The sequence below is a fragment of the Dysidea avara genome, chromosome 8 (genome assembly GCF_963678975.1).
Source record: "Dysidea avara chromosome 8, odDysAvar1.4, whole genome shotgun sequence".
Lineage (NCBI taxonomy): Eukaryota > Metazoa > Porifera > Demospongiae > Dictyoceratida > Dysideidae > Dysidea > Dysidea avara.
The window spans coordinates 20,304,475-20,329,218 of NC_089279.1; the positions used below are offsets into that span (position 1 = coordinate 20,304,475).

At 38.1% G+C, this 24,744-nt stretch overlaps 1 protein-coding gene across 1 annotated transcript; it reads right to left on the bottom strand.

Moving 5' to 3' along the window:
- Positions 1–85: 85 nt before the first annotated feature.
- LOC136264256 (enoyl-CoA delta isomerase 2-like) lies at positions 86–24,256 on the bottom strand. The gene is made up of 8 exons (XM_066058966.1): positions 24,140–24,256; positions 19,838–20,053; positions 17,490–17,588; positions 14,682–15,034; positions 7,981–8,101; positions 7,843–7,932; positions 5,660–5,803; positions 86–331 (listed from the first exon to the last, which is right to left on the bottom strand). The coding sequence occupies exons 2-8, from the start codon at positions 20,036–20,038 to the stop codon at positions 182–184; spliced, it is 1,158 nt and encodes a 385-aa protein (XP_065915038.1). The 5' UTR covers positions 20,039–20,053; positions 24,140–24,256; the 3' UTR covers positions 86–181.
- Between the last annotated feature and the right edge of the window lie 488 nt (positions 24,257–24,744).

Genomic DNA, 24,744 nt, shown 5'->3' on the forward strand with positions numbered 1-24,744 from the left:
CTTAAATATTCATCTACTTACAGTAATTTGTTAACATGCATCTATGGGTTATACTGCCATAACCAACAGCAATACATTTCCAGCATTGAGTTACACACAGTAATAACAAGAGTATACACACCAATACTAGAATTATGAGTGCTATACACACTAACTAATAAATGTAGTTCACTTGTTCTCACTAAATCTTTCGTTGCATGAACTTCATAATGGCATTAAAGCACTCCTCTGACTGCCACCTCTCCTCCAACAGTAATGTTTCCTTGTCGTTTACATCTTTAAGGAAACTAGTTTCTAACCCTCTAATCAGTTCTTTAGATTTTCTGAGTGACTACAGAAATAAAAATGAAAGATATATAGTTTGAAGTACAGATTCTCTCCACTTATTTTATACATGAATGGAGGACATAAAGTACACTTGATCTGCATCTTTGCAATTCACTATTAAACGTTGCATCCAGAGTATAAGCATGAGCAATGTTTAGGCAAACTCATATATAAGATGGAGCAACATGTGTGCAAAAGGAACATGTTCACAGACACACACACACATGTACTGTTCATACACACAACTGCACTGTACATACACAAATGCACAATTACAGTGCATGTTTCAATTTCTCTGAATGTGTAGCACGCCCTCCTCTCCTCCAAAAAAAGTCGCTTCTTCTGTCCTGAAAAGTTAAATTTGTAAGTAGTTTTCCCAATGGAAACACTTGAGATTCAAACTTCCCACAATGTCATTTTCCATACATGTAAATAGAGTTCTTTCTCGCTTCAATTTAACTAGTATATTAAAAATTATTAATTTAAAAATGAAGTAGGGATCCAAGCGATAAAAAGTAGTAAAACAAGAGATGAATGATGGCATTACAGCATAGCTCGATGGGAAAATCCCTACATTGGCATGTTACAACAATCATTTTGTTCAATACAAAGTAGGAATTTTCCTACCGAGCGCTGTAATAGATGTACAAATACATCCTCCGAAGCTTCTTTTGAAAATGCTTTGAAGAATCATTACACATGTTACGTCAACAAGTAATGAACACAATTGATGGTTATTGTATGTAGGTTATAGACTGTAGTACAAACTCCTACACTTTGTTATAGCTCCAGTATAACCATTGTTTAAAACTGTAACTATACCAAAAATACATAAATGGCAGCTTCCACAAGGAGTGACAATACTTATGCAATTGGTTTAACTTGTTAGTATCCATGGTAACAAAGCTTTGGTGGGGTAAAGCAGCATCTGAACGTTATGAAACCGAACGAAGCTTTGAAGCTTCAAACTATTTGCTCAGCCCTTTGCTGTAATACCGTCTTGTTTTAACATTTTTATTGCTAGGATCCCTACTTCATTTTAAAATTAATAATACTTGGTTTCTTGTTATAGCATATACAGCTATACACACGTATGACTGTTCTATTAGGATTACTGCTGTATTAGAGTATCTCGAGTCAGCCAGGGGATGTGTCACTATTTCATATTTTCGTTGTGTTAGCATAATGAATACAGCTAGGCAAATAATAACTGGGTGTTTCATCGTGATAAATTGTTAAGAGATGTGGTCTCAGTACTTGATCGTTATCAATCAACCAAAATCACGTAAATAAATTAATAGACGTGGCATTGAACCTATCATAAAGTTACAGGTATCTACTAAGCGCAAGTGCTTAAATAAGTTTGTATGCTCCTCAAGGAAAGTATTGATAGGGAAAGTTAATGCTTTGATATGGTTTCAATACAACAACAACAAGAGGATGAGCCTGACTGAAGATAAAAGGAAAGACAAGGGGCAGAGGGCACAAACTTGTTGGAACCCCAAAAGGCACATCCCACTGGTGAATTTATTATTGTAGCATAAAATGGTGGCCATGCGCTGCCTCATTTGGCCTCTAGCCTTGAGACTGTGGTCAGGCAATCTGATTTTTGGCAAATTTAAAAAAAATCTATATCCGGCCTACTATATATAGGCCTTTTCGTTTAACTAAAAATATGTCATTAGTATTAATTACTTCCTTCACTTTTCTGGAGTGTGATATTGCTACCCACAACTTGCGGTTCCCATTGACTCCTATACAAAAATACTTTTTTTTTTAAAAAGCTGAAACTTTTTCATACTACCATATATGCATCCCAAGTTTCTATAGATGCTTCCGGCTGTTCACGTACTTTAACACTTCATTTAGTGCTGTAGTTAGTGAAGCCACTGGTGATAGTTCTAGTGCTAATGATAGTTCACCACCATTCTTGCCACCACTAGCCATTCAAGCCAAGCTAAGGATGGCAACAACAGAAAATAGTGGTGTTATAGTGATTGACGTACCTGGAACAATGGTGAAGGTGCCGTTTGATCAGAGTACTGCAAACTTTGATGGTAGTTATTGTATAGAGAAACCAGCTTACTAGAGAGACTAAAGAACATATAAGTAGCTGGCAGTGACGCTAGGAATCTACGCACTGCTGGGAATTTATCTGACGCTATTGTACTGTAGCTCTTGGATAGTTTGTGAGTACCATGCTGTTGAACTAGGCTACATCGTTGCGTACAGCACTCTCCTTTCATGCTGTTTCAGTGAATGATACAGGACTATCATTCACCTAACATGGCAGACGGCTTCAACTTGATAATCTCACTAATTACTTGCGAATTAGCACTGAAAGTAATAATCCACCACTTGCCAACACTTACCAATTCATAGGAAATTGTTAGCGATATATATGGCAGCTGCACTGGTACAAACACCGCCAATATCAATGGTAATGTAGAGTATTAGTCATTGAAGGCGACATCGCACTCCGGAAGCCACGTCGTAGACCAATTATGTTGTCACAGGCTAACCACAACATTTCACTGCCTTAAACAAACAAAAAGGCCTATTAGTTGCTGTATTTGATGTGAGATGGACTAATACTATTCCGTAAAGGTGATTTTCGTCCCATAAGAAGTTTCTAGGATGATTGCATTTTAGGTGGTGTGCGTCATTTTATGGGCAATCCCTACTTAAGGTTATGGGCTACTGTAAACCCCACATGTACACTATCGATCATTTTTCATGATTATGGGTTTGATTTTTCTTAATGTATTGTTACCAAATATTTATGCATTCTTAACTTCTCATTAATCGACATGGAATTCAAATGTTGTTATGAAACATGAGTTGTCCCCATGCCAATTAGTGTAAACTGTGAACCAAAAATCAGACCAATGAAGAACCATGAGAACTTACTAACAATTCTAAGGTTTGAAGAACATCACTTGTGAGGGACTGACAAGAGGAATTGTGAATAATGTGTACAGTTGCTGAAATATGACTACAATATAGCCTACGGTGATCACAAAATTAATTTTAAATTGATATCACAAGCACTAGAAACATTATTTCTAACAAATGGCTCCATCAGGACCTAGACAAGAAGCCAGACTAGTAGTCTGCTTATATAAAATGTTAACAAAAAGAAAAATGTCAATAAAATGTTAACAACTGACAGTCCTGATTTGTGGTCCAGGAAAATATCGCCATTAGTCAGCAAAACTACACATGCGCGCCGTGTGTTTTCTTGTACCTTGTAACTGTCCAGTCAGCAGGATTCTCCCAACAATTTAAGCCTGTTACCAGCTGATACACAACACAACAACACCAAGCTCGCTTAAGTATGTAATAATTTTTTTTTGTTTGACAGTCGCTCACTATCCCGTAACCTTAAACAGTACTACTGTACTGTTTGATACATGGATATTTATATGAATGCTCTATTAAAATATGCTTGACTGCTCTATTAGACTATTTAGACCGGGTATCTCCCCTGCATTTCATGTTACGTTACTGTATAGGGATAACTACAGGGTGCACAATGTACAGTATGCAACGATAGCTTCTACCAGGTACGTGTGTTTCATAAACACTCTAATAAATTTAAGCATGTGCAACCATTGTGATTTATCATCAGAGATCATTAAGGTTTGCACTCTTCACAAAAAAATAATAATAATTGATCAGAAACCACCTTCATGGCGTCTTGGCAGTGTGTTGGTTAGATAGAATCAAACCCAAAAGTGGATTCTGAGAAGTTGCTATGGAATTTTTAAATTATTTAGCAGAATTTTCAACTGACTAACTTCCTGCCAATGCCTTCAACTGAGGCTACAGGCTTGATGTTTTCACTGTTAGACGTCACTTCAGCCTGACAGGTGCCTTTTCAGTTGCACAGTACATACAATGTATGCATCATGGACTTACCTTTCTCCTCATACAGTATCTTCAGTTTGTGCTAACAGCACAGGTGTCAATTCGTGGTAGTAGACATGATACAGTAGCTTTGTAGGGTAAATTGTCTGTATTTTTTCATAGTGATCGGACCGATAGCAGAGGCGTTTATCATACTGGTCTTCATTTGTAACACCACACAGTGGGCTGAAAATGAAGTGTACTGGCCATTTCACTTTTTCAGCAATTGATAGTTGGGGTGCACGTTCAGACAAAAACATTACGTCTGGTGCAATTTTATTCTCTTGATACAGTATACTGTATGTGCAGGTTCACCTACATGTATGTTACAAAAAAGTAAATGAACGAGTACAGTACAAGGAAGCTTTTAAAAATCATAGCATAAAAAGTAGTGAAATGAGGAAGGACACCTACTAGCGCAGATATACACCCTGATATTTAATCCCTACTTCAGGATTAAATATCCACTAGTATATCTGCAGGTCTTCCTTGTTTCACAACTTTTTATGGCTGCCTCCCATCTGCTGCTTGCATGGCAGTTACAAAATGCATCCACAACAGTAATGTTGGGGTTTAAAACATTCGGAAAACACATACAATGTACGTATACGGTAATGTATGATGTGGCTATATAGAAGGAAATTATTATATACTGTAGTACACAGTCCTTACATATACAGCTGCAATCAATTATCAGGCCTTATTAGGCCACATAAACTTAATTATTAGTTTCTCATCTCCACCTCGCATTGCCATTTCCTTACAACATCCAAGGATTTTTGGTACCATTGGTGGCTGAATGCAGTCATTTATAGTATGTACTCGTTGAGCTGGATCCTCAAAAAACATTTAATAACTTGTGAATGCAATTACACACGATCTTGAAATTTGGCTAATTTGTAGTACTGTTTGATCCACTAAAAATATTTCAAAATTTCATGCCTGACACAATATTTACAGTCAATCAAACTTTCCACCATACATTTCCTGCGAGGAAGCCATAAAAGCACAACACGCATTACAACTCTTTCCCAAACTTGCAATGGAACCAAACCACACGTGTCTGTTAATGACACTTACTGCCACCACGAAATAGATAGCTCACTTTACTCAGAATGCATTTTTCTTAGACTGCTACGTACATATACTATACAGTGCTGCACATAGCTAGTTTCAGATTTTAAAATGTTACTATACTAGTATGTAAAAGTTGAGCTGTATCCTGAAAAACAGCTAGAAATGAAATGTGGATTTTTTCTCACATTTCAACCATTTAGCTACGTTCAGTATGTACTATGTATATGGTTGATAAATAATCTGTCCACCTGTATTGCCATTTTCAGTTGGCTAATATACATGGTAGGAAGTGGGGGTATATGTACATGTACAACAATACTACTGCATCAATACTGGATATACATACCATTGGTGGTAATGAGCCTATTTGGTCAACAATTTCTTTAACTTTCTCCTCAAATTGCTCATCTGGAAATACTCTTGTAACTAGACCATTAGCAAATGCTTCATCTGCTGTCATTTTGTGACCCAATAAAAGAACTTCATTTGCCTACAGTATACACATATACTGTACATACACTGTACTTTATGTACAAAATAACAGGTACAGTACACTTCAAGTGTACAGTATCACACAGTATAATAAAAGGCTATGTGACAATTGACTTGAAGTTCTCCTCTTAAAATTTTACAGTTTTATATTCCACTAACAGCAATACCTTCCTTTCATGGTCGAACTAAGTGATTGATATGATTACCGTGCTTGCCCTTTGAGCAGGTGATGAGTACTGTAATATATTTGTTGTACTTAACCATACACATTCAATATACACTTTTAGAATCTATGTCTGTAATCCATTTTACCCACTGACTGTATAGCCGACTGTATAACACTAATTTATGCAGCATTATATATTCAAATTTGTGTACACTGTATACCCTTGTACATTTATTATACACATGCACACACACATGCATCTGTACAACTATACCCTGTATTTGTAAAAAATTGAAACAAACTGCTAATACTGTACACATATGCAACATACATGTATGGAGTTAAGTTGTGCATCCATATGATTTATCAGTTGAATACACAGTGAAGTTGAATTAAAGTTGTGATTATGTGATTCAGGGAATTAAAACTAGACTAAAGAGCCTCCAACATCCATCTGCTGCACTGATGTGCAAACAGATTGGGTTTGAACCTCTATCTTGCCCGCTGTAATTCTCTTTGGAGTTCATAAGTTCTAACATATGTACAGTACTAGTTCTCCTCTTTCCTCAATCACTCCTACAGTAGTAGCTGCAACAAAGTTACATTGGGTTCTTTTGCCTTTGGCTCACTCAAAGCTATGTTCCTATAACCTTCAGTTCTGCACTGCACTGTTCTTGCCCTTCTCCAGAGTCCTATATTACCTGAATAACACCAAAGACCACGAGTTTGTGCTGTTTGGCATCGATGTTTTAAAACAGACGTCACTCCAGAGATGCATCATGTTGCTCTTCCTCTCCTTTGTTTGACCCACCTATTTCCTAGTCTAGAAGCACAGAATCACGCTTTCCTTCATAGCGCATTGTTTAGAATAGTTGAACATGTAACATGTATCTGACATCACTACTAATGACACAGCAATGGGCTTCAAGGTAACCGTGTTTCTGTAAATTCATGTTATATTATGCTTCAAAATTTGGGTCTGTTTGCCTTCTTTTTAAATTGTAAGGTTAGTTCATTAGTTATAGGCATGAATTCCACCTTTTAATAAAAATATTGTAATTTAGGGTAGAGAGTAGACATGTACTGTAGAGATGGAAGAGAATTACTGACGAAATGTGGACGTGACATGAGTCAGAAAACATTCAAGACTTCAATTGTATGTAATGACACCCTAGTGGTAGAAATTGCTGTGGAACTACCACCAAAGGGTCATTACAATGTACAGCAGATCAACAGTGTAGAGCTGCAATTCCTATTCCATGTAGTGTGAAGTACACTGTAGCAGTATCCGAAAGACTTGTTTATGAACTTGCAGTAATAGCAATTTTTTTGTCACCGTACAGCAAACGTAACATGCTAGAAATTTCTGTTAATACATTCCTTGGTACAAGCTTACTATGCAGCAAATTCGGCAGTGCTATGTTACAGTGGATAGATGGACAGCTTTTCAGCTTTATACAGTAGATATAACACATTAACAGTTCTCCACTTACAGTAACTTGTCAAATTACTTGACTGTCCAAACTACCCAATTACTCAAATTTTCGTTCACTATCTATATGTGTTATACAGCATACATACAGTACAAGGCACAGAGAACAAGCACAAAAAAGCCAGCCACAGACATCTTGCAAAGCAGCCAAACCGTGAAAAATGAATCCAGTCTTCTAAAACAGGATAATATCAAAAGGTGGTGGCCAGAAATGACTGTGATGTCAACAAATTTGTTATGGTACATGTACAATGTACTGTACACTGTATGTCTATGTGTAATCCAAAGCAGCAAAGCCGTGTTGGCCATTAAAAATAGGAAAAGCTATAAAGTGATGTTAATGCAGTTGTTTAGTGTATCAAACAGTTACTATGCTTACCTTACTATATCCCATGATCTTAGGAAATATAAAGGATGAACAAGCCTCTGGACTTTGACCAAGCTCCATAAATGGTGTGTGAAATGTAGCCTGCAACATGAAGTAGTAAATTTAACAAGGTTAGTGTCACAAACTTACTCTTTCACTGCAGTACACCAAATCACACAATCCTAGTGTAGTAACCGCTATTCCTACAGCTGGTCCATTGACTGCTGCAGTAAGTGGCTTTGGAAAGTCAATAATAGAGTCCACAAAATCTCTAGAATTCACAAAATAACATCGATTACATAATAGTCAAAAATCACATTCAATACATGTATGCTTGTATATGATACAAATATGGAACTGGAAGGAAAATGGACTCATACTGACTACAATATAAATTGGTAAATGAATAATTGTAGCTACTGTATGGGGGCATTTAAAGCACAAATAGATGTTTAAATCCATGTAAAAACAGCCAAACTGTAAAAATTAAGGGTGTGGCATTGGTGAAAAAGTTGTGAAATTAAAGGTGGTGGCCAAGAAATGGCTGCAATTATCAATAAAATCATTGCAGTCATTTCGTGGCTGCCACCTTTGATTTCATCACTCAGGCTTTTGAAGGCTGCACCTTTCCTACAGCTTGGCTGTTTTTGCATGGATTAGGACACACGACAGTGTGTCATGCAGCCGCGGAAAGCCAACGTGCTTGGGTGTGCAACAAACAGGTGCGTATTTTACAGGAAGCAAGAAACGCAATTATCATGCCTTCGTACCTCAGTAATAGTCAGGGTTGTAAGTCTGTAAAAAGGCCTTTTGTGCACTTTAAGCATGAAACTTGGCAAAAAGTAGATTATTATTCAATAGGGAGCCATCTCAGATTTGACATTTACAGGCAATTTGCAATTTAATGTTCTCTATTTAATGTTTACATGGTCCAAAATCCACAAATTTGGTGTCGAATTGAAGCTTTCACCCTAGGCTGGTTTTTACAGAAAGCCTATAGCTTACTCTATTCTAAAGTTACAGTGATTTTTTGTAGTAAAATACAGCTGTATGCCACTTTATTTTATCACCCCCACACACAAGTTTGAAATACTGTATGTACAGAAAAAACACTTCTATCCAAAAATAAACTACTGTAGTATGAAAGAAACGTGATATCAAAAGTGGAAGCCAAAATGCAATGATATTATACTATTTTTCAAAGGCCACACCCCTATTCACAGCTTGCTGTTCGGATTAGATACTATTAACTAGACACCTGGTTTTTAACAGTAGCACAACATTAACTTGCTTTTTACATTTGTTAGCTGATTGGTAACATACAGTAATTCAGCATTAGTGCAGTTCTAAAACATTTTGTCAAAGGAAAAAAGGCATCACGTATATGAGGCTATAATAGTACGACAAAGTACACAAACTTTATATATCAAGACACACGATAGTGTGTCGTGCGGCCAAGAAAGCTGGCGACCACACCGTGAGTATATTGACAGGAAGAAAGAAAACAGCCTTTTCATATGCATACTGTAGCTCCATGGCCTTTCTCCAAAGCACACCATTTTTGCATTATTGCTGTCCCCCAGGTAGGGTACGCCACACAGCAAATTTCATTAAATTTGCAACAGCCATTTGCGAGATAAGAGCATTCAAAGTTTCATTTTAATTTCTTTACTTTTTTCTTCTTATGCCATATGGGGGTTACGGGGGCTTCAATTTCTTTTTCGCACACTTTGCAAAAATTGCTATAAATGCAAACGTGTAACTCGATTGCCTTGATCTTTGGCACAAATGAAGTGCGTGTAATGGTGGATTCATGTACCAATTTTGTTGTGAATCTGAGGAATATTCAAGGAGTTATGAACATCTATTCACATAAAAAAAGATCAAACTTCTGTCATGGCTACAGGGTAAACCGAGTATAGAAATAACTTGAAAATTGGTGTGTAGATGGGCTGATCATCATAGCAGTGCCTTTTGATAGTTTGAATAGCAATAGAGTTACAGCGACAAGATTGTTCTAGAACATTCTATGTATGTTCTATTAGAAGTCCTCAAAAATGTGCACTCTATTAGAGTATTATAATAATATTAAATATTGAATTAAATTATGCAATGAAATACATTTATAAGTCTATCTTCAATTGTATCTACAAGTGTACATAGAAAAGAAGAAATGTGAGTAATAATAAACCTCAAAGTCAGCCATAGGCTGGTTTTGGGAACTTAATTATAATGCACAAAAAGAAGTGAAATCCACACAAAAACACACAGCCATCGTTAAATTTATTAGCATTAACATCATTGCAACCGTTTCTTGGCCGCCACCTTTGATTTCACAACTTTTTTCACCCAGGCATTTTAAGGCTGCACAATTTTTTTCACAGCTCAACTGTTTTTGTGCGGATGTATATATATATCTAATCAAAAACAGCAAATCTGTAAAAAAAAGGTGCGGCCCCCAAAAAGGCCATGGTGAAAAAAGATGTGAAATCCAAGGTGGCGGCCAAGAAATGGCTGTGATGGTAGGTTAATGGTAAAAATTTTAATAACGACAATTCAGGTGAATTTGATGCCAAGACCGAGTGGCACAAAATTCACCTGAATAGTCGTTATTAAAATTTTTACCATTAACCTACAGTACCATCACAGCCATTTCTTGGCCGCCACCTTGGATTTCAAATCTTTTTTCACCATGGCCTTTTTGGGGGCCGCACCTTTTTTTACAGCTTGGCTGTTTTTGATTAGATATCACTTCTTTTTGTATTTGTATACTGCATATATAGGCTGACTTTGGGGCTTTTTTAACCCATGTGTTTTTTTATTTACCACAGGAAGAAGAATAAGAACTTATAGAAGATTATTAATACTTCAATTATTTTTGATTTTATTAGTAATTATACAAATTATATACATATATTTATTACATGCCCATTATTCCCCACAGGATATTTTTTAGCAGCTGATCTCTCTACTGGGTGACTTAAAATATAGCTGAACTATATACAGGATGGTTTCTTTGTAGCTGAGCTCTCTACAAGGTGACCTCTTCTAGCTGATTTCTCTACAGGGTGATTTGTTTCTAACTGAACTCTCTACAGGTTATTTGTTTGCAGCTAAACTCCCCACATCCATGGTGATTTCTTTGTAGCTGAACTCTCTACATGATGGTTTCTTTGTAGCTGAACTCTCTACAAAGTGACTTCTTCTAGCTGAACTCTCTACAGGGTGATTTTTTTTGTAGCTGAACTCTCCACATGATGGTTTCTTTGTAGCTGAACTCTCTACAAGGTGACCTCTTCTAGCTGATCTCTCTACAGGGTGATTTGTTTCTAGCTGAACTCTCTACAGGTGATTTGTTTGCAGCTAAACTCTCTACATGGTGCTTTCTTTGTAGCTGAACTCTCTACATGATGGTTTCTTTGTAGCTGAACTCTCTACAAGGTGACCTCTTCTAGTTGATTTCTCTACAGGGTGATTTGTTTGTTGTTGAACTCTCTACAGGTTATTTGTTTGCAGCTAAACTCTCTACATCCATGGTGATTTCTTTGTACTGTAGCTGAACTCTCTAGATGATGGTTTCTTTGTAGCTGAACTCTCTACAAGGTGACCTCTTTTAGCTGATCTCTCTACAGGGTGATTTGTTTCTAGCTGAACTCTCTACATGGTGCTTTCTTTGTAGCTGAACTCTCTACATGATGGTTTCTTTGTAGCTGAACTCTTTACAAGGTAACTTCTTCTAGCTGATCCCTCTACAGGGCGATTTGTTTGTTGTTGAATTCTCTACACGGTAATTTGTTTGAGGCTGAACTCTCTACATGGCAGTTTCTTTGTAGCTGAACTCTCTACAAGGTGACTTTTTCTAGCTGAACTCTATACAGAGTGATTTGTTTGCAGCTGAACTCTCTACATGATGGTTTCTCTGTAGCTGAACTCTCTATAAGGTGACCTCTTCTAGCTGAACTCTTTACATTTTGTCTAGTTTCTAGCTGATCTCTCTACAGGGTGATTTGTTTGCAGCTTCAATCTCTACAGGGTGATTTGCTTGTAGCTGAACTCCTTACATTGTGTCTAGTTTCTAGCTGATCTCTCTACAAGCTGATTTGTGTGTAGCTGATCTCTCTGCAGGTTGATTTGTTTGTAACTGATCTCTCTACAGGGCAATTTGTTTGTAGCTGAACTCTCTATAAGGTGCTTTGATCTCTCTGCAGGTTGATTTGTTTGTAGCTGAACTCTCTAAAGGGTGATTTGCTTGTAGCTGAACTCCTTACATTGTGTCTAGTTTCTAGCTGATCTCTCTACAGGGTGATTTGTTTGTAGCTGATCTCTCTGCAGGTTGATTTGTTTGTAGCTGAAGTCTCTACAGGGTGATTTGTTTCTAGCTGATCTCTCTACAGGGTGATTTTTTGTAGCTGCAAGTTGATTTGTTTGTAGTCGATCTCTCTACAGGGTAATCTGTTTGTAGCTGAACTGTCTATAAGGTGATTTGTTTGTAGCTGATCTCTCTGCAGGTTGATTTGTTTTAGCTGAACTCTCTACAGGGTGATTTGCTTGTAGCTGATCTCTCTGCAGGTTGATTTATTTCTAGCTGAAGTCTCTACAGGGTGATTTGTTTCTAGCTGATCTCTCTACAGGGTGTTTTTTTGTAGCTGACCTCTCTTTAGGGTGATTTATTTCTAGCTGATCGCTCTACAGGTTGATGTGTTTGTAGCTGAAATCTCAACAGGGTGTATTGCTTGTAGCTGAACTCCTTACATTGTGTCTAGTTTCTAGATGATCTCTCTACATGGTGATTTGTTTGTAGCTGATCTCTCTGCACATTGATTTGTTTGTAGCTGAACTCTCTAAAGGGTGATTTGTTTCTAGCTGATCTCTCTACAAGTTGATTTGTTTGTAGCTGATCTCTCTGCAAGTTGATTTGTTTGTAGTCGATCTCTCTACAGGGTAATTTGTTTGTAGCTGAACTGTCTATAAGGTGATTTGTTTGTAGTTGATCTCTCTGTAGGTTGATTTGTTTTAGCTGAACTCTCTACAGGGTGATGTGTTTCTAGCTTATCTCTCTACAGGTTGATTTGTGTGTAACTGATCTCTCTACAAGCTGATTTGTTTGTAGCTGATCTCTCTGCAGGTTGATTTGTTTCTAGCTGATCTCTCTACAAGTTGATTTTTTTGTTGCTGATCACTCTAAAGATTGATTTGTTTGTATCTGAACTCTCTGCAAAGTGGTTTGTTTGTAGCTGATCTCTCTACAGGGTAATTTGTTTGTAGCTGAACTCTGTGCACAGTGACTTGTGTGTAGCTGAATGGTCTAGAGAGTGATTTAATTGTAGGTGAACTCTCTACAGGGTGCATGACTTGTTTATAGCTGAATTCTCTTCAGTGTGATTTGTAATGTTCTGAATCTCTACAGTGATATAATTGTAGCTTAACTCTCCACAGGGTGACTTGCTTCTTGCTGAACTGTCTATAAGATTAACTGTTTGCAGCTGAAGTCCCTACAGAATAACTTGTGATGTAATAGAATTCTATAATGGAGTAAATAAATTAGCTGAATGCTCTATTAGGGTGACTGTTCTATTACAGTATCTCGCATTTGGTACACGGAGTTGGCTTTCGAATCATAGCTCAGTGGTTTGTAATCCAATTCTTCTATACTACTGCAAGGACTTTCTATGAAGATTATTCCAGCTATACACCAATTTTCAGCTCATTGCTCTTAGCGGTTTGCCTAGTAGGCGTAAAAACTAATACTTTTTTATTACTAAAAATCGATCGCGTAATTGTGACACAGGTTGGGTTTTGTGTCATATCTCAGTGGTCTTAATCTCGATTCCTTTCAAACCACCAAAAGGCACTCCTACGATGGTTACTCCATCTGCATAGCAATTTTCAACTCATTCCATGAAGCGGTTTACCCTGTAGGCATGACAACAAATCGATCTTGTTTTACGCGAATAATCGGCCATAACTCCTGAACCATTCATCGGATTTGCACCAAATGTGATGCTAGGATTCGTCTTTGGACTCCCTCTCTGTCTGCCAAATTTCAAGGCGATCGGAGCACGCGTTTGCGTTTTATATCAATTTTTGCAAGTGTGTGAAAAGACGAAGAAGAATAAGAAGAAAAAAACGAAGAAAAAAAATGAAACTTTGGCCGCTCATATCTCGGAAATGGCTTGAGTGATTTCCTTCAAATTTGGAATGTAGACTCCCCTAGCTAGCGGGCAACTCTGCAGCAAATTTGGTTTCAATCGGATAAGCTATCACCGAGATACAAAAGTGTGAAAATGACGTTTTCTTTCTTCCTGTAAATATACTCACGGTGTGGCGCGCCAGCTTCTTGGGCCGCACGACACACTACCGTGTGTCTTGATATATATATATATATATATATATATATATATATATATATATATATATATATATATTACTTGCAACTGTTCTGTACAGTACAGTTAAGTGGAAGATACAGTACAGTTACGTTACAAAAACAACCCCACTCAAACAACATGACTGATCACATAAGTGTACATGAAATTATAAATTGGTAAGATTAGCCAAAATAATCAAAATAATACATGTAATCCTAATATGACTAGAAATAGATTACTGAGAATCTGATCACCAAAAATTGAAGCTGTCCGGGTACACAAGATGAATGAAGACAACCAAGAAATACAATATAACACCTTGTGTTTACGAAAATACAAGGTGTCATGAGACTAAAACTACTCAGTTTGCCTTTGCTGCAATAGCCTCTCGGCATCCACCCTGTGCTTTATTTCCAAACACATGCATGGTGACGCTTTAACTATAATACACAGTTCACAGTACATACAGTATTGTACAGGTACCTCAACAATAATCTTGCAGCAGAAGCCATTTCTTGTGGTGTTAGGCTGTCACTTGGGGCAAAGTTAGTTAAATCATTACCACTACAATAATATTTTCCAGTGCCAGTAAGAACTACTGCATTGACATTGTTGTTTGATGCCGCAGAAGAAAAAGCATCTATCAAATCTCTGTACATTTGATAATTAAGGGCATTATACTTTGACGGACGATTGAGTGTTATGATACGAACTCCTTTGGTATCGTTCACTAGTAAATCTTGATAATTAACAGGAGTGGTATCTGATTTGGCAGCAGAAGATACTTCACCTACCAGGTCTGAAACATACTGGGAATATTGTTCTGCAGCTTCAACCTACAACATACAATATAAAAGTGAAAATGCTGTATGTCTTTTCAACATGTATATATTAACAAGTATAAGAAAAAAACAGGAATTTTAAATTAGAGTAGGGACAGTGTATAGTGCTGCAATAAAAAGTACTGAAACAAGCTGGATCGGAGTAGTACGTAATGTCCAAACACTGTAAAACAAGAATATCCCTACTGTGCAAATACTGTAAAACAATAAGAAGTGAATATCCCTACTGTGCATTGAGTGTAGCACAGTAGGGATATTCACTTCTTATTGTTTTGCATATTTGGACATTACGTACTACTCCGATCCAGCTTGTTTCAGTACTTTTTTATTGCAGCACTATACACTGTCCCTACTCTAATTTAAAATTCCTAATTTTTTCTTATACTTATTTGTGAAGTTTTTTTTTGCAAGCTCATGACCACTAAATAGCCTGCTTTTCACAAAACCAGTCACAATATTTTAAAAGAGTTAATCACAGCACTATTATACTAGATTATGACTCATACAATAACAACTGATCAGTGGGCGTGGCTCTAAATAAGCCTGCAGACAATAATGGACGTGGATTCGTGCATACCTACAGACCGATGAATGGGCATGGCTACCATATGTCTACAGACAGTAATTTATGTAAGTAGGCGTGGCTCACAAAAGAAGCAGGGCTATGCTATGACGTGCATTAACACGTCCACACTTAATTTAGCAAGTGTGTTCAGACCCGAATAATCTGTAAAGCGGGACCTGAATGACCCTACTCGGTTTTAAATTGTTACTAAATAAACTATATTTGTGACCTAATTTTAGAAAACCGTCGATATCCACACAATTTTCATAATGCATTTTATTTGTTCTTTGTTTTCTACAGGGACAGAGGAATGGACTAGCTAAGTTTTAGCTTCATAAGTTAAGCAGCGTTGGAAATACAGCACTAGACAGCCGGACGAGCAAATAAATTGATATGTACAGAAGCTATCGAGAAAAGAATCTACAGGCGCTTACATAAACCATCATAACTTACTGATACAACGGCGTACGAAATTGAATCTTTTCCCATTGTGTTCGCCATGAATTTGTGCATCCACCAAGGTATAATTGTTGCCCCAGGCGTGCTTCTGTGTTCGAGAAGGAAGGCAAATTCACTGAAAAACGATAGTCGGTAAATTCTTTCGTCACCGCAACGTAAACAAGCGTTTGTAACTTTGAAATCCTTTCCTGTATGGAGATGAAACAAAGATTTTTGTACTCTTTATGAACAGGCGAACACGATGATGCCCAGGATTTATCCATTGGAGGCTTAATCCGCCCACCAGTGAGGCAATAAAAACTTGCATAATTTTTTTCTGGAGCTTGCGTTTTTTACCCATAGTTTTTAAATGCGTTTTATTACAAAAGTACTGTTGTGCGTATATCGACGGTTTTCCAAAATTCGGTCACATTTATTGACTTACACATTGCTATATAGTTTGGCGCAAGTTGCTCTCATTAATCGATACTGTGGATTTTCTGCCCATTTGAACATTGCGTACTGCATAATTGAAGCGTGTACTGCATTAATCGCATGGATTACAATGCAATACGCAATACTCAGTACGCAATGTTCAAACAGACAGAAAATCCACAGTATCAACAGCGAGTCACGTACGAGTGACCGGCAACCACGTGTATTCAAATTGCATTCGAATAGTTTGATGAAATATACACTGATAGATGGAAGCCATACTGTAGTCTATTAACACTCAGCGGTAGAACCTTGACTGACGACCATGGTAAAGAAGGATAAAAGGTACATCAATAGCGCAAGCATTGTATGTTTATCAATATACCAAAGGTTTTTTCTTAAGTGAGCTAGAAATGCTTCTGCGAAAGAATTAGGGCTGTAGCTGTAGCCAGTTTTCTGCTACACTTGACTGAAGGCAGGCAGGCAGGCAGGCAGGCAGGCAGGCAGGCAGGCAGGCAGGCAGGCAGGCAGGCAGGCAGGCAGGCAGGCAGGCAGGCAGGCAGGCAGGCAGGCAGGCAGGCAGGCAGGCAGGCAGGCAGGCAGGCAGGCAGGCAGGCAGGCAGGCAGGCAGGCAGGCAGGCAGGCAGGCAGGCAGGCAGGCAGGCAGGCAGGCAGGCAGGCAGGCAGGCAGGCAGGCAGGCAGGCAGGCAGGCAGGCAGGCAGGCAGGCAGTAGTAAATTGTTAAATAATTTTTAAAAAAAAATTCTGTAGCAACTTGACGGAAACGTTTGGGGTCGATCTAAAGACACTTTAGGGCTTGATTTTACCTAACCAATACTGTCATGTCGTTATGAGGAAAAATCGTGACAGGTTTTCGGGTTATACTATATCACGGATTGCCCCCACACCTTCGATGTCCCTACTATACAGTACTATTGTACTGTATGATAATTAATAATGTAAGTAGTACACATGTACAAAGATATACTGTACTATACATTAATACGGTACCTGAGATAAATCTCCAAGACGATACCAAGCATTCCATTTCGCCTGTCCAACCAAATCAAAGACACCTGGCTTTTTGGTATTGCAAGGTCCTATGGTGGCCTTATAAAAGGGCAAAAATATGTAATTAAGTTATATTACATGTACAGTACATAGTACTACATACATGACACAACACACATTACAAGTAGAAGGAAAATATTTATGGGAGTTTGTAAAATGCAGAATACGGAATAACGGAATAATAGAATAAGAAAAACTTATCTTTTGAAGATTGTACAAATAGTTAGATTCTCTATATATAGTAATTATACTTTATTTACCTCCAATGTAGTAACAGGTCTGCGTGGCACACCATGGCAATCGATAAACAGCAGCTGGGTGAGCATTAAAAGGGATGAGCACACAACCAATCACCCTAGAACAATCTAGCTACCTTCGCTAAACTTACTTACCTACACTCTTGATTCAAACTTGAGAGTTTTGAAATCCATTTAAAGACAAACACAACCACTGGACTTCCCTTATGACTCTTCTTCTGACTTGATAGTGTGACTCTAATAAATTCAGTCATATGCACATGAAGGGCAGCTAGTTTGACCTAAGAATAGAACTAGGTCTTAGTGTTTTGTAGCTATATCAACTAAGGAGTAGAGATGGGATGATATATCAATATATCGTTGTATCACAACATGTGAGAGGTCCATACATGAATAGATATAAACTTCAATATATCGATACATCATGTATCGCAATATATTATTATACATAGTTGTGACTTTTGATAGTCTCTTGTGGCCAGACTGCCTTTTTTTTCCTTTTAAGAGTGGTAGTTGGTATACTCAAAAAGGGAAAAATGTGTGGTCTGGCCATGCGAGACTAAACATTGGATGTGTAGATGAAAGTTTACAACCAAATTATCAAGTTAATATTACCTCAAAGCAGCATTGTGTGTCTCTAATTTGACATGCATGTAATATATCGTTATATCATGATAATTTTGTGGTAATATATCGATACTTTTAAATCCTGTATTGTCCCATCTCTACTAAGGAGTATGGATAAGTAAGTTTAGTGAAGGTAGATCGTTCTAGGATGATTGGCTGTGTGCTCAACCAAGTTAATGCTCGCCCAGCTGCTGTGTATCCATCGCCGTGGCATAGAGCTGTTGCAAGGTGTAAATTACGATAGAGCATATAACTATTTGTACAATCTGCAAAAGATAAGTTTTGCTTATTCCGTTATTCCACAATTCCGCGTTTTACAAACTTCCATTGCAATATTTGGATTAGGAATAAAAAAAGTAGTGAAACAAGGGAATAGCAAAAATTAGTGAAGCAACTGAGGTTGCCTATACCTGCAGATATACTAATGAACATTTAATCAAAGCATTTCAGCCAGCCTCTCTTGTTTCACTACTTTTCTATTCTTTGATCCATAAACAATTTAAAATTTCTAATTTTTCTCTGCTTGGTTGTTTATATTATTAATTAATTAATAACATAGTTATCACTAATAAACCCATGCATTCTACATCAAAAGAAAGGATGGCATCAGGCATGTCATAAAATAAATTTTGCATCTGAACATGCACCCCAACAATCAACTGCTGAAAAGTGGCAGTGGCCATTACGCTTCGTATTCAGTTATGTTCCACCTGTTTATACAGCAACATAAATGAAGAACAGTACGAGAAGTGTCCCACAGAAACTACAGGTGATAAGCATACAGTAACATTGTAGTTACAGGGAAGCCATATTGTGCTGCCACGAATCAACACCTTGCATTGTCAGAGAAACTTTTGACACAAAGGTAAGTCCGTGATATGTGTATTGTATGCGCGGCAGTTGGTAAAACGGCATGTCTCAGGACGAAGCGACGTCGAACAGTGAAAAATGTAAGCCCATAACCTTATGAATTGTCAAATTATGCTTGGCTGAAGATCAGTTAGTAGAAAACTCAGATAAATTTTTAAAAATACAGTAAATAGAAACCCAGGGGCCGCCCTTAAAGCATTTTTGGGCTAACCAATACCACCTGAAGGAAAAGTGAGGCTGTTTTTCAAAGACAAGAAAGCCCAAATTACATGATCCCTAATATACAGTACTAGCATACTGTATGATATCTCAGCATGGGTAAGCAACATACAGTAGTTATCATCTCAGTCAACAGCGTAGCCAAGAGTGTAAACTACAGTACGATATTGCCAGAATATAATTCCCAGCATAAATCCTATCCTACACCCATCATTATACACTGTTGACTTTGTGGCATAATGTACACGACTCTAAATTACCCATTATGAACCATTACCATAATAACATAATGTATACTGTACATGCACCACATACTTGTTTATATAAACCATACAGTTTCAGCTTGGCTTCATTGCCAGGATCTTCAGTCAGTTGACTCAGTCTCTCCTTTGCCTTCTCTAATACATTCTCGTGGCTAGAGAACATTCGATGATTTACAAAGCACGCAGAATGGGGCTTGGTCAACTGGCGGACTACATATTGTCTCACACTGGAGCGAACAATTCCAGTAATCATTCTGTATCTCTTTATCTACAACAGATATGAGCAGTCTACATACATGTATGTACCCGCCATAGGCCACACTGCTCAGTGTGATAATTACCAATAAAGATTTGTAAAAATACACAGCAGTATTCAATGCATTTCTTTTTTTAATGCAGCTCTATTATAGTACAGTACACCATCTACCATTTGTACAATCAAGACTTGATTGCAAACAGCAGCTACTGATTGCAAAACCCTCTAGTATGTAAGAATCCCTGGCTTGGCAGTGTAATTATTCCTCAATGCCAAAGTACTGGTGTAGCTACAGTAAACAATCATGTTTCTTGTGCTGCATGTACTTTATTTGAACAGCACTAGTTTATTGACTACTTTAACTATAAACAGTTAACTTGAATCAAATAAAATAATACTATGCTAACCATACTGTATGTGACTGTATGATAGTGATATACAAACAAAAAAAATAATTATAAAAATACAAACATGACTTGTGATGGTCATGGCTGATGGGAAATGTACAGCAGCACACATACGCAAACTATTGTAGGGCTCATCGTTTAATAACAGCATGTGACCATATTTCATCCCTTTGCAAATTAAGTCTAAGTGGCATTATGCCAGTTTGTTGAATTTAGTAAGGAATAATGGAGTACACTGTTACTGCTTTTTTAATTTGGGGTAGATAAAGCATTAATAATTCAATGTGTGGCACAAATAGCAACATTGTGGGCAGCATAGTAACCAAATGACACAATTTACAATACAATTATTAGAATTGTTAATTGGACATCTTTCTTAGCAAGAACATGCAGAGTGGGTGGTCAGCCAATCTTACTTAATTAGCTATATTTTATAGATAGTTTATTAAAAATTTTTTGTAAGTACACCTTCCTTGCCATGACCATGCAAGTTCCTTTTGTGATCCTGTTTGGTTGCATGCATCCGAGGATTTACCTGCCTTATTTAATTATTAGATTTTTGTTTTTGTACACTTTCTGCATCATTTAATAATGATGGTTCCTTCACGGACTTGCAAAATGACTATGGGAATTAGATATTCCACAACACTGGCAGGTTTTTGTGTGCAGGCAGTAAAAAAGGGTAGTCTCGTGCCAATGTCTGGGCACGAGACTAAAGGGGGCATGATATTTCGACGCCCACAATAAAAAAAAACGGAGTGGCTATTCGTACGGCAGTCATGTGATTCATAATAAACGAGCCAGTTCAACGATTTTTGCATTCCGAAAACTACAACGTGGCTTTTGGCACGTATGTTTGGTGGTGTGAACGTCTGCTCTACGCTGGTACATTTTTGACTAGAGTTAATTGTCAAATGCTTTGGTAGATTTTAAAGTATCGTAGAGTATCTTTGTGATGCAATATCGACGCTTCAGCAAGCCGAATCATTTCTCGACAGGATTTGTGTAAACCTGTACGGCAGACACTGACGATTTTCCGGCGAGGAGGGATTATTTGAATCAGCGTCGGAAACACGTGCACCAAAAAAGTATTCACAAAGGGATCATATAGTCTAGTTGCAGAACGAGTAAGCATTACCGAATTAGTGTGATTGTACAGTTGGCAACCATGCTTTCAGTCTAGATTAGCAGCCACCCATTGTACACCACTTCAAGATGAACAAACCTCATTGTCACCCTGACTACAAGATAAGCAACAGTACAACTACTGCTGCTACTGCTGCAATGTACTTGGCAGATTGATCACATTATAGGTGTCTCACTCCCAGCTACGTATATAGGACAAGATATGAGTGTCTCGCTCTCAGCTAGACACAACCGACTAGTATGACAAGAGTTAAGTGTCTCACTCCCAGCTACACTAGTATGACAAGATTAATGCCGCTCATCAGCTCTTACGTGACCAATCTCATGACTTGTAGGACACAATCTAAGAACTCCTCGAGACTGTATTTCAAGTTTTACAGAATGCTGTGCTATGGAATTGCTTTATAGGAGCTGCATGCATACTGTCTAGTGTTGTACACCGACTACGACCACTGGGTAGCAATCAATCCCATGTCAGATTCTGAAGTTGTACAGTGTATATGTCACACAACTGATGTTTGAAATAAATCGTTACCTTTGCTAACATAAGTTCTTCAGGTCCATCGAAAGTGCAGATGCAAATTGATTACTGGAGTGTATATTCCTGTAATGATCATTGTTTTGGCAGAGATCTAGCATCATGCCATTATGACCACAAGGTAATCCATGGTTGTCTTATTCTAGCTATATGACATAGCTATAATATATATACATGCTTGTATTTTTTGTATGTTAGCTCTAGCTAGCTAACAGTTAACTGATATTCCTGTATTGGTTTGAGTACAACTATCTGAATATTGATTTTATGATTATTATTGTATTATGCATGCTCTTACCGAGGCTACAATGCATACATAGTACAAGTGAGCATGCAGTGTCACTGTACCATGCATGGAAATTCAGTAAGTCAGCTGAGCTTGATTGAGCTATGTCAACTGGCGGATCCAGACTCTGGGTTGGAGAAAAAAGAGGTCACAGCCTGCTGACAATGGCAGTCTTCCACCAAATATAACAACACACTGCACTGCATAATTTGATACTACTTCTCTACTAAATAATGTGACTGCTTTATTCAAGTGATTGATTACTTTATTACAATATCTCGATCTCACATACCAAAACTCTTTGGTAGGGTATAGGCCACCACTAAATACGCACTGTATGTCAATCTCTGTCACTGAGGAGGCAGCTGACCATTGCCAACGAATAGCATTTTGCAAGTGGTAGGGTAGTTACACCCTAGTCCGCAGTTACGTGACTACGAATAGCAGGTAAGCTATTTGTACGTACCATCGTATGAATAGCTTTTTTGCTAATCATACGGACTGCTGTACGAATAGCACAAGGTGATTTCATAGCTATTCGTACATGACCGTACAAATAGCACATGAGCTTATTGAACAGATAACTGAGTTCACTGTCACTGAACTTAATAAGCAATTTGTTTTGAAGCAGGAAATCTATCTCAAGAACTGTCGCAGCAGTGAAGAGTTGGCTTCTGCTCTTCATCCCCAGCTTTCTCTGGATCTGCAGCGTGCTAGGGAATTTGCTTGTTTGAAGGGAGCATCCAGCTGGTTGACTGCTTTACCAATTGATGAGCATGGGTTTGCTCTGCATAAGAATGATTTTCGTGATGCTGTTTGCCTCCGTTATGGCTGGCCTCTACTCCATCTGCCTACTGAGTGTATCTGTGGGACTTCGTTTACAGTTGAACATGCTTTTACCTGTTCCCATGGTGGTTATCCAACATTACGCCATAACGAAGTTAGAGATATTACAGCCCAGTTAATGTCAGAAGTTTGTCCAAATGTAGCCACTGAGCCTACTTTGCAGCCTGTCTCTAGTGAACGATTTTTTCATCGTTCTGCAAATACTGAATGTGGTGCTCGTTTGGATGTGAGAGCTTAGGGATTCTGGGGGTGTTCGTCACCAGCAAGCTTATTTTGATGTTCGTGTTTTTAATCCATTGGCCAGCACAAATCGCTGCAATTCTTTTGCCAGTTGCTTTCAGTCTCATGATTGAGAAAAGCGTAGGACTTACGAACAACGTGTGCGTGAAATTGAAAGGGCATCATTCACACCTCTTGTGTTCTCAGCTTTGGGAGGAATGAGCAAGCCTGCAGAAACCACCTACAAAAGATTAGCCTCACTCCTTGCTACAAAGAAGAATCAACAATATAATGTTATGATCACCTTTATTCGCTGCAGATTATCTTTTTCCTTACTACGTTCGGCTATTATTTGTCTTCGTGGAAGTCGTTCTGCTGCTGGTCGGCCTCATAAAGATCTCACTGACTTTTCTCTTGCTGTGAGTGAGGGAAAGCTCCCTCTTTCTGACTGTGAACTATATGCAATCTTTTTTTGTGTTTGAATAATTTAAATTTTTTTTAAAACGTGAGCTATTCGTACGTGACCGTACTAATAGCACGTGGGCTATTCGTACGTGACCGTACGAATAGCAACGACCAAAGAAAAAAAGCGGTCAAACAAACATATTTAATATTGTTATATAGTACTATTTATACAAATGCTATAGTTTATATACCTTGAAAACTTGTCCTTTTCCAACTCGGCTAGTCTCTCTATGCTCCGGTTGTCCGAACTCGTCACGTTCCCGTCACTTCCCTTGCCTAACTTAGACTCTACTTCAAGCGCACTTATTGATTTTAATAATAAGCGCCTAAGGGGCGCAGTCTCGTGTGTCTGTGGCGCGGGCCCCTCGCGAGCCTGAAGGCTGAACGTATTTACAGCATAGCCTGCAAGCATAGCTGCAAGAGATCAGTCAGTCTAGATCTTGAACTGCTAAGGTGAATATCAAGTTTTAGTTGGTGCAGATCACACAACAGCATGCACAAGCTTGACTTCACATCGTAGAGTCAGGCCGGTCTGCAGCTGGTTTTAAGTCGTGTACTCTGGATGTCCCTTCTGAGAGGGAGTTGGCTTGGGAATATGTGTTAAGCCTGCAGCCATAGCAACCACTCCGCCCTTTGAAGGATTAGCCAGTTAGGCCATTCCATTGGCAAGTCAGTGGTCAGCAGTGTTGGGAGTAACGCGTTACTTATGTAACGCGTTACGTAATATTATTACTTTTGTGGTAACAAAGTAATATAACGAAATACGCTATAAAAACAGGTAATATAACGCAAGCTA